The sequence below is a fragment of the Pseudophryne corroboree genome, chromosome 3, assembly GCF_028390025.1.
Source record: "Pseudophryne corroboree isolate aPseCor3 chromosome 3, aPseCor3.hap2, whole genome shotgun sequence".
In the NCBI taxonomy this organism is placed as follows: domain Eukaryota; kingdom Metazoa; phylum Chordata; class Amphibia; order Anura; family Myobatrachidae; genus Pseudophryne; species Pseudophryne corroboree.
In genome coordinates, this window is record NC_086446.1 from 177,890,092 (window position 1) to 177,904,419 (window position 14,328).

Here is a 14,328-nt window from a genome sequence, read left to right on the forward strand (position 1 = left end):
GTTTGGGGCGGATTTATAGTAATGAGCACAGACACTCCTCCATCACGAAACAAACCAATCACGGACGAGTGACAAAAACAAAACTTAGAAAAAAACCGCGGCCGGGAACGGATAAACACTGCCGTAACCGAAAAATGACGCAGTCGGTAAAAAAAACGCATAACATGGCCGCAAATCTACAAAATCGGCCGCATTCTACCTTTGAAAAACACGAATGACATCGACATCGGAAAACACGAAAATTTCAAATACGACAGCTTAGTAAATGAGTCGTAAGCCATTCAAAAAGTTGCACTTTTACACATTCGATGTCATTCGTGTTTGAACTTTAAGCTCATTCTGAAAAATACGAATTTTAGTAAATATACCCCCGAGTCCCTTGATGTGGTCAGGGCATTGAAAATTTATGTGGCCAGAACGGCCTGGGTTAGGAAAACAGAGGCACTGTTTGTCCTGTATGCAGCTGACAAGGTTGGCGCTCCTGCTTTGAAGCAGACTATTGCTCGCTGGATCTGTAACACGGTTCAGCAGGCTCATTCTACGGCTGGATTGCCGTTACCAAATTCTGTAAAGGCCCATTCCACTAGGAAGGTGGGCTCTTCTTGGGCGGCTGCCCGAGGTGTCTCGGCTTTACAGCTGTGCCGAGCTGCTACTTGGTCGGATTCAAACACCTTTGCGAAGTTCTACAAGTTTGATAGCCTCATGTTTGCTCAATCGGTGCTGCAGAGTCATCCGCACTCTCCCGCCCGTTTTGGAGCTTTGGTATAATCCCCATGGTCCTTACGGAGTCCTCTGCATCCTCTAGGACGTAAGAGAAAATAAGATTTTAAACGTACCGGTAAATCTTTTTCTCCTAGTCCGTAGAGGATGCTGGGCGCCCGTCCCAGTGCGGACTACATCTGCAAGACTTGTAAATAGTTTTTGCTTACTTAAGGGTTATTTTACAGTTTTGATCAGTCTCGGACTGATGCTGTTTGGTTTCATGCTATTAACTGGTTCGTATATTCCATGTTATACGGTGTGGATGGTGTGGGCTGGTATGAATCTTGCCCTTAGATTAACAAAAATCCTTTCCTCGTACTGTCCGTCTCCTCTGGGCGCAGTTTCTCTAACTGAGGTCTGGAGGAGGGGCATAGAGGGAGGAGCCAGTGCACACCCATATCTAAAGTTCTTTTTAGTGCAGAGGTAATCGCAGCGTATCGTAAAGGTGTTGATTTTTCCAAGCTTACTTAAGAGGAGGCGCTTGAGCCGGATGGGTATTTCACTTAGGAAGAACTATTTGAGGCAATCAAGGCTTCTTCATCGGGGATCATCGGATGGATTTCTCATATCCCATTATAAAAGTTTTAGTGATTCCCTCTTGCCCATGATGCTCCAAGCTTTTAATGCGCTAACTGATAAGGTATTCTTTTCTGCTCAGTTCTTAGAAGCCCACATCACCATCATTCCTAAGGAAGGGAAGATCGGTCTCGTTGGCCTAGTTAAAGACCCATTTTCATCCTAAGTGTGGATATAAAACGCTATGCGAAGGTCATTGCCAATAGATTTAAGCTATTACTACCAGCCTCAGTTCATACTGACCAGGTTGGCTTTGTACTGGGCCATGAGGCCTGTGATAATACCACTAAAATGTTAAGTCTGATTCACCAAGTGACACAGTCATCTCTGCATACGATGCTCCTGTCAACCGATGCCGAAAAGGTGGGTATTTATGAGAGGCCTATTTAAACACATGGGTTTGAATTACACTTCTTTACATTTCTGGAGCTGTGCAGGGAGCCCTCTGTCAGGGTTAAAGTCAGTAGGGATTTCTCAGATCCTTTTCGGGTTTAGAACGGAACACGCCAGGATGTCCATTGTCCCTGCTGATATTTATTTTATTCATGGAGGCTCTGGCAAAAGCTGTATGGGCCAACCCCAACATCACGGGCCTGCAAGTGGCACATTCTGAATACAAGTGTGCACTTCTTGCCAATGAAACCAACGGTTTACCCTCCTAATTTGATGCCGGAGTTTAAGACCTTTGGAGAACTGCCACTTAATCTTACTATCCCCGCTGACTTCCACAACGGTCTGCAACAGACATTTCACTTTAAAATGCATCCTACGCACTTAAAGTACCTTGGTGTGCGCCTTCCTAAAGATCTCTCTACAGTGCATTCGCTTAACTTTGCCCCTGTTCTTGCGACTAGCCGATTTGATCTTTCATCTTGGTCAAGTAGGGCATATCTTGGATCGAGGGTAAATGTCATAAAATCAATAGACTATACCAGTCAGTATATCTGTTAATAGAGAGGCAGGGTAATTTTTAATTATCTACCGGTAAATCCTTTTCTCGTAATCCGTAGCGGATGCTGGGCGCCAGCCCATTGCTTCATATTCCTGCATTGTTACTTGGTTCAGCTTGTTAGTTCAATTGTTGCTGAATCGTTCCAAGTTGGTTAGCTTGGCTTTCGTTTTGTTATACGTGTGAGCTGGTGTGAGTTTCACCACTATCTGTGTATTTCCTTCTCTAGAAGTATGTCCGTGTCCTCGGGCAAAGTTTCTAGACTGAGTCTGGTAGTGGCATAGAGGGGGGACCCAGCCCACACTATTAATCTCTTAAAGTGCCCATGGCTTCTAGTGGACACGTCTATACCCCATGATACTAATGTGGACCCCAGCATCCTCTACGGACTACGAGAAAAGGATTTACCGGTAGGTAATTAAAATCCTATTTCTCTAACGTCCTAGAGGATGCTGGGACTCCGTAAGGACCATGGGGAATAGACGGGCTTCGCAGGAGGCATGGGCTCTTTAAGAAAGACTTTGGACTCTGGGTGTGCACTGGCTCCTCCCTCTATGCCCCTCCTCCAGACCCCAGTTTTAGACTGTGCCCAGAGGAGAATGGGTGCACTGCAGGGAGCTCTCCTGAGTTTCCTGCTTAGAAAGCATTTTTATTAGGATTTTTTTCTCTTTTTCAGGGAGCACTGCTGGCAACAGGCTCCCTGCATCGAGGGACTGAGGAGAGAGGAGCAGACCTACTTAAATGATAGGCTCTGCTTCCTCGGCTACTGGACACCATTAGCTCCAGATGGAGTGAACACAGGTTCGTCCTGGGCGTTCACCCCAGAGCCGCGCCGCCGTTCTCCTCACAGAGCCAGAAGAAACGAAGACAGAAGACGTCTCAGGCGGCAGAAGCCTTCGGTGCTTCACTGAGGTAACGCACAGCACCGCAGCTGTGCGTCATTGCTCCCATACACCTCACACACTCCGGTCACTGTAAGGGTGCAGGGCGCAGGGGGGGCGCCCTGGGCAGCAATAAAACACCTCTCCTATGGCAAAAGTCTATATACATGTCCAGGTGGGCACTGTACATGTATATAAAAGAGCCCCCGCCATTTTTTAGTAAGTTGAGCGGGACAGCCGCCCGCCGCCGAGGGGGCGGGGCTTATCCCTCAGCACTCACCAGCGCCATTTTCTCTCCACAGCACAGCTGAGAGGAAGCTCCCCGGACTCTCCCCTGCTTGACACACGGTGAAAGGGGGTTTTAAAGTAGAGGGGGGGGCACATTATTGGCGTTTATACATTAAGCAGCGCTACTGGGTAAACGATCTGTGTTTTTCTCCAGGGTTATATAGCGCTGGGGTGTGTGCTGGCATACTCTCTCTCTGTCTCCCCAAGGGGCCTCAGGGGGAACCTGTCTTCAGAAAAGAGATTCCCTGTGTGTGTGAAGTGTGTCGGTACGTGTGTGTCGACATGTTTGACGAGGAAGGCTCACCTAAGGAGGAGGGGGAGTGCATGATGGTCAGGTCGCCGTCGGCAACGCCGACACCGGACTGGGTGGATATGTGGAATGTCTTGAATGCAAATGTAAATTGACTGCATAAACGATTAGACAAGGCTGAAGCTAGGGATCAGTCAGGTAGTCAGACCATGCCTGTCCCTGTGGCACCAGGACCTTCGGGGTCTCAAAAACGCACCATATCCCAGATCACTGACACAGATACCGACACAGATACTGACTCTAGTGTCGACTATGAGGATGCAAAATTACAGCCAAAGGTGGCAAAAGGTATTCGTTACATGATTATTGCCATTAAAGAGGTTTTGCATGTCACTGAGGAACCCCCTGTCCCTGACACGAGGGTACACATGTATAAAGGGAAAAAGCCTGAGGGCACTTTTCCGTCCTCATTTGAACTAAGCGACTTGTGCGAAAAGGCTTGGGAATCTCCAGATAGGAGACTACAAGTTCCCAAAAGGATTCTTATGGCGTATCCCTTTCCACAAAAGGACAGGATACGATGGGAATCTTCGCCGAAGGTAGACAAGGCGCTGACACGCTTATCCAAGAAGGTGGCACTGCCTTCTCAGGATACAGCTTCCCTCAAGGATCCTGCTGATCGTAAGCTGGAGGTTACCATGAAGCACATTTACACACATTCCGGTACTATCGTTAGACCGGCTATGGCATCGGCCTGGGTGTGTACTGCTATCGCAGCATGGACAGATTCCTTATCTACGGAACTTGACACCCTAGATAAGGATTCCATTCTAATGACCCTAGAGCATATCAAAGATGCTGCTTTATATATGAGGGATGCTCAAAGAGACATTTGTTTACTAAGCTCCAGAATAAATGCTATGTCTATTTCTGCTAGGCGACTCCTGTGGACCCGACAGTGGACGGGGATTGCCGACTCAAAGCGGCATATGGAGTCGTTGCCTTACAAGGGGGAGGAGTTGTTTGGAGAAGGCCTCTCGGACCTTGTCTCTACTGTTACGGCCGGTAAATCGAATTTCTTACCTTATGTCCCCGCGCAGCATACAAAAAAGGCACCTCATTATCAAATGCAGTCCTTTCGTTCCAATAAAAGCAAGAAGGTACGGGGATCGTCCTTCCTTGCCAGAGGAAAAGGCAAGGGAAAAAAGCTGCATGCAGCTAGTTCCCAGGAGCAGAAGTCCTCCCCTACATCTGCAAAGTCCACCGCATGATGCTGGGGCTTCCCGGGGGGAGTCAGCTCAAGTGGGGGCATGTCTTCGATTTTTCAGCCAGGTCTGGGTTCACTCAAGGGTGGATCCCTGGGCTATAGAGATTGTTTCTCAGGGTTACAGGCTGGAATTCGAAGACGTGCCTCCTCGCCGGTTTTTTAAATCGGCTCTGCCAGCTTCCCCGTCAGAGAGGGAGTTAGTGTTGACTGCAATTCAAAAATTGTATCTTCAACAGGTGATAGTCAAAGTTCCTCTTCTCCAGCAAGGAAGGGGTATTACTCAACCCTGTTTGTGGTCCCGAAACCGGACGGTTCGGTCAGGCCCATTTTGAATAATTGAGAAAAATTGAGAAATTTTTAATTGAGAAAAATTGCAGAAAAATTGAGGTGAATTAAATTATCTGGAATACCATCAATCTTTTCCACAACAGGAGGATACCGCATTGCAGTGAGGACCCCTACAATACCTTGCTTGGGTTTGAGTTCAACAAAGAGACACTCTCAAGGGACTACACCTCCAGCGGCTTATTGTGGTAATAACCCATGTGGGACTGCATCTTTGGTCCACCTCCAGTCTTTTTCACCCAATTCTCTACCAGTCCACTTTAAATAGGAACGGACTCCACTAGATAGGCAGCTTTTTGATTAATTGTTCATATTAAATGAGTGGCCATGCTATGGTTTTTTAAATGTGTTTTAACAATATGTCTAATTAAATTGTGATCAGTTTTTTTCTCACTCAATCCTTCTTATTTATTAATCAATTATTCCGTTAGCGCTGCTATTGTGTTTGTTTATTCGTGAAGGGGGTACTGCATATTCAGCCTCCTTTTGTACCTCCGGTGGCGCCGTGGGATCTTAATGTGGTATTAAGTTTCCTCAAGTCACCTTGGTTTGAACCACTCACAACAGTGGAGTTGAAATATCTCACTTGGAAAGTGGTCATGTTGTTGGCCTTGGCTTCTGCGAGGCGTGTTTTGGAATTAGCGGCTTTGTCACATAAAAGCCCCTATCTGGTTTTCCACGTGGATAGGGCAGAATTGAGGACTGGTCCTCAATTTCTGCCTAAAGTGGTCTCTGCTTTTCATATGAATCAACCTATTGTCGTGCCTGTGGCTACACGGGACTTGGAGGATTCCGAGTCCCTGGATGTGGTCAGGGCTTTGAAGATTTATGTGGCCAGAACAGCGAGGGTTAGGAAAACTGAAGCGCTGTTTGTTCTGTATGCAGCCAACAAAGTTGGCGCACCTGCTTCAAAGCAGACTATTGCTCGCTGGATCTGTAACACGATTCAGCAGGCGCATTCTACGGCAGGATTGCCATTGCCTAAATCGGTTAAGGCCCATTCCACTAGGAAGGTGGGCTCGTCTTGGGCGGCTGCCCGAGAGATCTCGGCATTGCAGTTGTGCCGAGCAGCTACTTGGTCAGGGTCAAACACCTTTGCAAAGTTCTATAGATTTGATACCCTGGCTGAGGAGGACCTCCTGTTTGCTCAATTGGTGCTGCAGAGTCATCCGCACTCTCCCGCCCGTTTGGGAGCTTTGGTATAATCCCCATGGTCCTTACGGAGTCCCAGCATCCTCTAGGACGTTAGAGAAAATAAGATTTTACACTTACCGGTAAATCTATTTCTCGTAGTCCGTAGAGGATGCTGGGCGCCCGTCCCAAGTGCGGACTTCTTCTGCAAGACTTGTATATAGTTATTGCTTACATAAGGGTTATGATATAGTTTCATCGGTTTAGACCGAGACTATGTTGTTTGTTCATACTATTAACTGGGTAGTTATCACAAGTTATACGGTGTGATTGGTGTGGCTGGTATGAATCTTGCCCTGGGATTCCCAAAAATCCTTTCCTCGTACTGTCCATCTCCTCTGGGCACAGTTTCTCTAACTGGGGTCTGGATGAGGGGCATAGAGGGAGGAGCCAGTGCACACGCAGAGTCCAAAGTCTTTCTTAAAGTGCCCATGCCTCCTGCGGAGCCCGTCTATTCCCCATGGTCCTTACGGAGTCCCAGCAGACTACGAGAAATAGATTTACCGGTAAGTGTAAAATTTTATTTTTTACGACAAGTTTTTACATCCTGAACCTTAACTTATTGAATCAGTTTCTAACTTATTACTGGTTCAAGATGGAGTCGCTCAACTCAGTGATTTCGAGCCTGGAACCCAGGGAGTTCAGCATAGCTCTGGACATCAAGGATGCATATCTCCACATCCCGATCTGGGAACCACACCAAGCGTTTCTCAGATTCGCTATTCAACAAGATAATTTTCAGTTCAGAGCCTTACCATTCGGACTGTCCACGGCACCCAGGGTGTTTACCAAGGTCATGTCTGTGATGATTGCTCACCTCCGGTCATTAGGAGTCACAAAAATACCATACCTAGATGACGACCTCCTCAAGGCTCCGTCCGATCTCATTCTCCAGGAGCATGCTCTATTAACGTACAATGTGTTGGTAGTACACTGATGGATAATCAATTTTCGAAAATCCAAGCTAATTCATAGCTGAGGGATGACGGGGGATAGAGGGGGAGGAGCCTGTTTCACTTTTTAGATTATTTAAAGTGCCAGCTCCCAATAAGCCACCATCATCACCCCACAGTCTTCAAATTGTGCCAGTGTCCCCTATGGCTTCCGAGCACTCTAACTTCCTGCTAGTTTCCGTTCCCATCCTCACATCATAATAGTGCCAGTGGCACATGTGGTCTTGCTGTCACTAACACAAGTAGATAGGTCACAGCATTCCCAGCAACTGATCATACTGATGATCTGATTGGCTGATAAACAGTGATGAATAGGTAATGCAAATTCAGTGCAATAAGGTGGTCAGACCCCTGACAATCACAGCGTAAAATGTGTGGTAATCCGTTCATTCATTTATATTAAAGCCTTTTCCCAGATGATATGGTGATGATAGTAAAATGTCTACTTCCACCACAGTACTTACCTTAATTCCCTTTCTACTGCAATTTCATTTCAATTTTCTCCCTTCAGGCATTTCAACCTGAATAACACTAAGCAGGTAACTCTTCCTTTAAACACTGGTTGGTGTCTTTCTATCCACAGACACTCCAGTATTTGCAGCAGAATGCTAAAGACAGAGCAGAACTCACTACCAGTAGTGCAGCTTCTGGCAGCCTTACAATCCCTTCCAGCACATCCAAGATCTCCATACAGGAGCTGGAGGAGCTGCGCAGGCAACTGGGAAGTGTAACTGCTTCAACGTCCAGTGGGCCACAGGTAATGTATAGCTATGAAATCCTCATATCATCGTGCACCCTAGACCTATTGGGTACAGCTAGCAGTGGAGGAGTTCTTTGCTTTCACAAGTGTTTATACCATTTGTTTACACTGCACTCCTAACAGCCTGTAGAGGTTCTGCGGAAACATCTCAGAGAGAAATTGAACAAGAAGAATGATGGACAACTCATCCCTGTGTTCCCACCATGGGTGTATGAGCGAACTGCACTGACAGGGGACTTCTTCTCTCTCTCCAGCATGAGCTCAGATGTTACCGTGCCAATAGGTATGTGTGTGTGCTAGTGCTATACCAACTGTGTTTATAGCTACTTTTGTAAAGTGCACTATATTTAATTTACTTAAAATTGTGCCTTAGAGTATGTATATATATATATATATATATATATTTATATATGTATGTATGTAAATCAATCTGCTGATTACCAGCGTGTAGTAACATGACACTGCTTTATAAACTGATAGATCCCTTTTATTTCTCCCCTCATACAGGGACTCTTCCTCTACCTGCTCAGGAGGCAGCTATAGTTGAGGATCTGCTTTACGTTCTGGTTGGAGTTGATGGACAATATATTACTGCCCAGTCCCTATTGGGACATCAGACACGCTCCTTTTCAGTAGACCCAAACCTGGATATGTCTATAAGGGAGCTTGTGAACAGAATCCTGCCTGTGGCTGCGAGCTACTCCACTGTTACCAGGTTACCAGCGCTCTTATTATAAATTCTTTCTATTTAACAAATGATTTTGCTGCAGTCATCTGGACTTCCTAATATCTCCAACATCAGATAGTGCGTTTTAGGAGATCTCAAACATTCCAAGTATAAAATGCTTTTTCCTAGAATAGCATCTTCACTAATTGGTCAGTTTGAGATGCCTAATGTAAACTTAAGGGGGGTACAAACAGAATGATCCACGCTTAAATTCTAAGCAATCTGACTAGATTAAGAACGGATCTCTAAGTGTGTAGGGTGCCAGTGACAGCGATACGCTCCAAATGCCCAAATTTAGTGAAATCGCTAATTTCACAGCTGGGTGAAATGCGCGCCCACCCCTCGCTCCGCGCACTGAGTGCTGAGCAGGTGGAGAGATGTGTGCTCCTAGATCGCTCAGCACACATCTCCCCCGTGTGTATGGGGCTTTATATGACTTTGTATTCTTCTGTGTGAGATATCACACTCCTGGTCATTACATTTGACAATTGAATGAGAAAAACTAGTTAAATAGAAAATAAAGCATTACTATATGTATAAGAAAGGCTGTGTATTTCCTCAGTGAATAATATATATGAAAGTACTCCTGAGTATATACAAAACTAAAAATGCACCCAATGCTTTATTTTAGCTGATTGCAGACACAAGCATGTCCTAAATGTGTTTTGCTACTACAGCTTTTGGGCTGTTTCAGAAGCGAATGCAGACCCTATCTTTTTCGCAGTTTAGCGCATGTGCAGCCATAGGGGGGAATTCAAATGTTTGAAAAGTTGGTTGGGTGTCTTTTTTTCCCTGTCTATTAGATAGGAAAAAACAAACACACAACTGACTTTTCAAAGAATAGAATCTCCCCCATAGTCTTGTGAAGGCTATCGCAGAGAGGATTTATTCACAAACTGATTGACAGGGAGGGACCGTAATGGGGAGTGGCGGGAAAAACGCACGCATGTTACAACCGATTTGGGGGGAGTTTGAGGCTGTGACTGCGAACCTGTACACAGTTGTAATGGCTCAGACGTCTTACCTCCTGCATAGGTATACTCTAAACTTTGATGATAAACTGATCTGCGATGGATGCTGTGTCTTTGTATGCTGTGATTGGTATTTACAAATTCGCAGGTGGCAGCGAAACTAGCATATCTGCATTGGCGTACATCTCTGAATCAGGCCCTTACTTGCACTTTGAGATCAGTGTTAAAAATGTTAACCACATATAATTAATGGTATTAGGCTTCATTCCTGTGCCTTAGGTTGCCATGTTAGGAGAGAGGTCTTCTCCAACTAAACAGAGAGACTTACTAGGCAGTAGTTAATGCATGCCCAGAGGAATGCCCAGTGATGTCAGTGTTTTGACCCTTTCCTAATTCCGTCAGTACACCGTTCCAAAGTTGTGGGTGGTGCTTTTGCTGTCTGTAATTGATTGGTGAGGTAATGGTTTACACTGTACCGTGTATTCTACCTTCACAGTTCATATGGGAAAAGTACATTGACTGATGCTGAAAAATTAAATTGTTCCATGAGTGAGTAGCTGCACTGCAGCATTTAAGATGAATTTAGTCACTATTCCCTCCTAATACATCTCCATTATTGCTGCCATCTAGATTCATTGAGGAAAAATCTTCTTTTGAGTACGGTCAGGTGAACCATGCGTTAAGTGCCGCTATGAGGATGCTGGTAAAGGAGTACATGATCCTTATTACCCAGCTGGAGCACCTGCAGCGTCAGGGGTTGCTCTCCTTGCAGAAGCTGTGGTTCTACATCCAGTCCCCACTTAGAACAATGGAAGTATTGGCATCTCTCGGTAAGTGGTTGTGCCAAAGTTTCATTTGTCTGTCTGACGTATTTCTGTACTAGTCCTGTACATGGGTGTATGATGTGGTTAGCATCGTCTGCTTATTAGCAAAACAAGGATATTTGTTTTATTAATTAAACATATAGGCTGGAGTAATATATTTATTATGACCATCTGTACCTTGTATTCCCCGATTTGTAAGATCTGAGAATAGCTTGAAAGAGCAGGGCCTTCTACCCTCATGTGCCTCTCCATCTATACTCCATACTCCCTTTATGGCACCTAACCGTATTTTCCGTATATACCTTCTACGTATCCTATATTGTCTTGAACTGTAAGTGCTTTATTTCTTGTATTACTCATTTTGATTATGCACTCTGTAATGGGCGCTGCGGTCCCTTGTGGCGCCATAGAAATAAAGATAATATTTATTTATTAACAGTTTCTTATATAGCGCAGCAAACTCCTTTGCGCTTTACAATTGGGATAATAATAATAATAGTTGACACTTAATGTAAATGATTGAACAGTAGGACAATGAATAATCGCCAGTGATTTGAGATCACTGTAATAATTAGTTCGGCTATGTATTCTCTTGTATAGTGGGTATCTGGACGTCACTGTAATAAGTAGCTGTAATGTGAAACAGGGCACCCATTTGCTAATCTGAAATATCTATTTCAGAGACTGTTTAATGTCTTGATATAACATATGCTTTATTATTTTACGAATGCTGCTGCACATACAGATGTGTCCTCATTCACATAGAATTTTCATGCCATAAGGTGGCACGCGGTAGGGCTTATGTAATACCCTGTGACCTGCAGGCTGTGTGGGAATTTCGGTGAGTCAGCCCGCATTTTTAAAGCAGCAGTCATTTACAAGGCAAAACCATGTTGGTTCTGCTTTGTAAATGATTGCAGCTTTAAAAATATGGGCAGACGCGGTGGAATTCCCACACAGACTGCAGCTTGCAAGCTATGACATAAGCCCGGTTGGTTCTGTCTCCTAAACTTTATTTGTGTCAAAGCCGCAACAGCTCGCAGTATACCAGACACACTAGATTATTACTTCTGTTACAAAGGAATTGGTGTAAAGTCACAGATTAAGCATAAAGATATGTGACGCAGCACTGTCACTCTGTATCAGAACTCTGTCTTTTACCTTTTTACCCACATTAGCGACACAGAAATACATGGAATGCCAGCATCGGTAGTCAGTTAGTGATGCAAATAAAATGCATATTTGCAGAAAAAGTATCTAGAGGACCTCTTGGTGCGGCAAATTGGCAATTTGGTGCGATTTTAAGATGGGCGCGTGAGGACACATCTGTATATGCCATCTTAATTTGTACAGTTATTAACATGACAACATTTTCTGTGTTGCTTTTTCCTCCCCTTGCATCAGAGGGAAGCTGGGATTTTAAGTTGATCGTTTTTCTAAAACCATGTACGACACCTATATTTTGGCTCAGCCAAGGACGTTTTGCAGTACATTATTACATTATTAAACTCCATCCTACCTACAAAATAAGCTACAAGTGAAATTGTTCTTCTGCATGTGCCATTGTTGTAATGGTCCCACACTTCTGGTCTGTACACTTACCTGTCTGTGCCTTTCCCCATCAATGTGCTTTCCCAGGGGAAAAGCAGTGACAACTGTGGGTGCTGTTTGAATTTGTTTTTACTTAACTTCACCCAAAATTATTTTATTTGTATTAGCTAACAAGACTGGAAAGATGGGTATATTGTGTTCAGCCTATAGACAGCATAGATTTTCCATCATATGAATTATTTTCATAACTAGTGCTTTTGTTTCATGGACGTACTAGACTTTAGCAATAAATCCGTATATACTGTGTAGTGTGCACTACATTTATTAACATTTAATTTAGGTGCAATCTTTCTAGTTCATTTTAGACAATGTTGGTTTGCTGTACATTTTGCAAATAGTTGGTATATTGACTTCCACTATACCTTACATATGTGTAGTGTACAATATATGGTTTATCAAAGTTATTATTGTTTCCTTTGTTTCTCAGCCAGTTCATTGGATAAAGGGGAGTGTCTGGGAGGAGCCACCCTCAGTCTCCTGCATGACAGAACATTTGGTTACACAGGAGATACCCAGGCCCAGGAGCTATGCCTGTATTTGACAAAGGCAGCCAGTGCCCCATACTTTGAGATCCTGGAGAGGTGGATTTATAGGGGAATCGTCAACGATCCTTACAGGTAAAAAATATTTGTTATTGGAAGGGCTGCTGAGCCACCAGTTTTATCAGTCAATAACTAAACTGGACAGGATGGAAATACATTTTTCAACTGTTAACCCCGTTGGCCTTTGTGTGTAATCACAGGTGGATAGAAAATATAGGCTTGCCATCTGTTCATTCCCTCACTGAAAACCCATATTTGTCCAATATGATCTACCGTGTGTTGGATGACCGGTAGTTGGGCAACAAGATGATAAATATGTTTCTCTGCATGTCCTGGGGTCACTCCATTCTAATGCTGCTGAGCTCCGGATGTGCTGACTACTGTGTGAGCAGTTCCTGGTGGTAAAACTCCCATTTTAAATTCTTGCCTTTAAAACTGCTGCAAACTTCAGCACACGCATGCTCCTATTACATAATTTGAGCTCCAAGAAGGGCGAGCTGCTTTGCAGTTCTGCTTCCTGTGTAAGGCATGGGCAGTGGAGTCAGACAGGACCAGTGCCCAAACAAAGAGCTTCCCTGTTCGAGGTGAACACCTTAAATAGGACAACATTACACAGTAATAGATCATGTCTATTAAAAATAGCAAGATAGCATTGCATAGAGTTTGTGCTGCAAGTGGCAGCATTTTTTTTATTCGAAAGGATGAGATTGGATGCACCAAAGATATTCATTAACCTAGACAAGTAAATTAGCCTACAGAACACTTTAGAGAGCCCATTGCTTGGATGAAACTAACGTCTTTTCTCTGACGTCCTAGTGGATGCTGGGGACTCCGTCAGGACCATGGGGGGAATAGCGGCTCCGCAGGAGACAGGGCACAAAATTTAAAAGTTTGACCACTAGGTGGTGTGTACTGGCTCCTCCCCCCATGACCCTCCTCCAAGCCTCAGTTAGGTTTTTGTGCCCGTCCGAGCAGGGTGCAATCTAGGTGGCTCTCATAAAGAGCTGCTTAGAGTAAAAGTTTTGATAGTTTTATTATTTTCAGTGAGTCCTGCTGGCAACAGGCTCACTGCAACGAGGGACCTAGGGGAGAAGAAGTGAACTCACATGCGTGCAGGATGGATTTGCTTCTTAGGCTACTGGACACTAGCTCCAGAGGGACGATCACAGGTACAGCCTGGAAGGGTCACCGGAGCCGCGCCGCCGACCCCCTTGCAGATGCCGAAGTAAGAAGAGGTCCAGAAACCGGCGGCTGAAGGCTTTTCAGTCTTCATGAGGTAGCGCACAGCACTGCAGCTGTGCGCCATTGCGCTCAGGCACACTTCACACCGGCGGTCACTGAGGGTGCAGGGCGCTGGGGGGGGCGCCCTGGGCAGCAATGTTAATACCTTTCTGGCTAAAAAGAATACATCACATATAGTCCATGAGGCTA

The 14,328-nt window shown here is 44.9% G+C and overlaps 1 protein-coding gene across 2 annotated transcripts in view; it reads left to right on the top strand.

Moving 5' to 3' along the window:
* The window catches only part of TUBGCP2 (tubulin gamma complex component 2), a 132,611-nt gene that overhangs the window by 15,289 nt on the left and 102,994 nt on the right, over positions 1-14,328 (top strand). For both annotated transcript variants that reach the window (XM_063958630.1, XM_063958629.1), the window contains 5 exons: positions 8,046-8,219; positions 8,346-8,505; positions 8,730-8,937; positions 10,551-10,750; positions 12,783-12,972. In XM_063958630.1, coding sequence (XP_063814700.1) covers positions 8,046-8,219; positions 8,346-8,505; positions 8,730-8,937; positions 10,551-10,750; positions 12,783-12,972 — 932 coding nt within the window. The remainder of the gene's footprint in view (positions 1-8,045; positions 8,220-8,345; positions 8,506-8,729; positions 8,938-10,550; positions 10,751-12,782; positions 12,973-14,328) is intronic.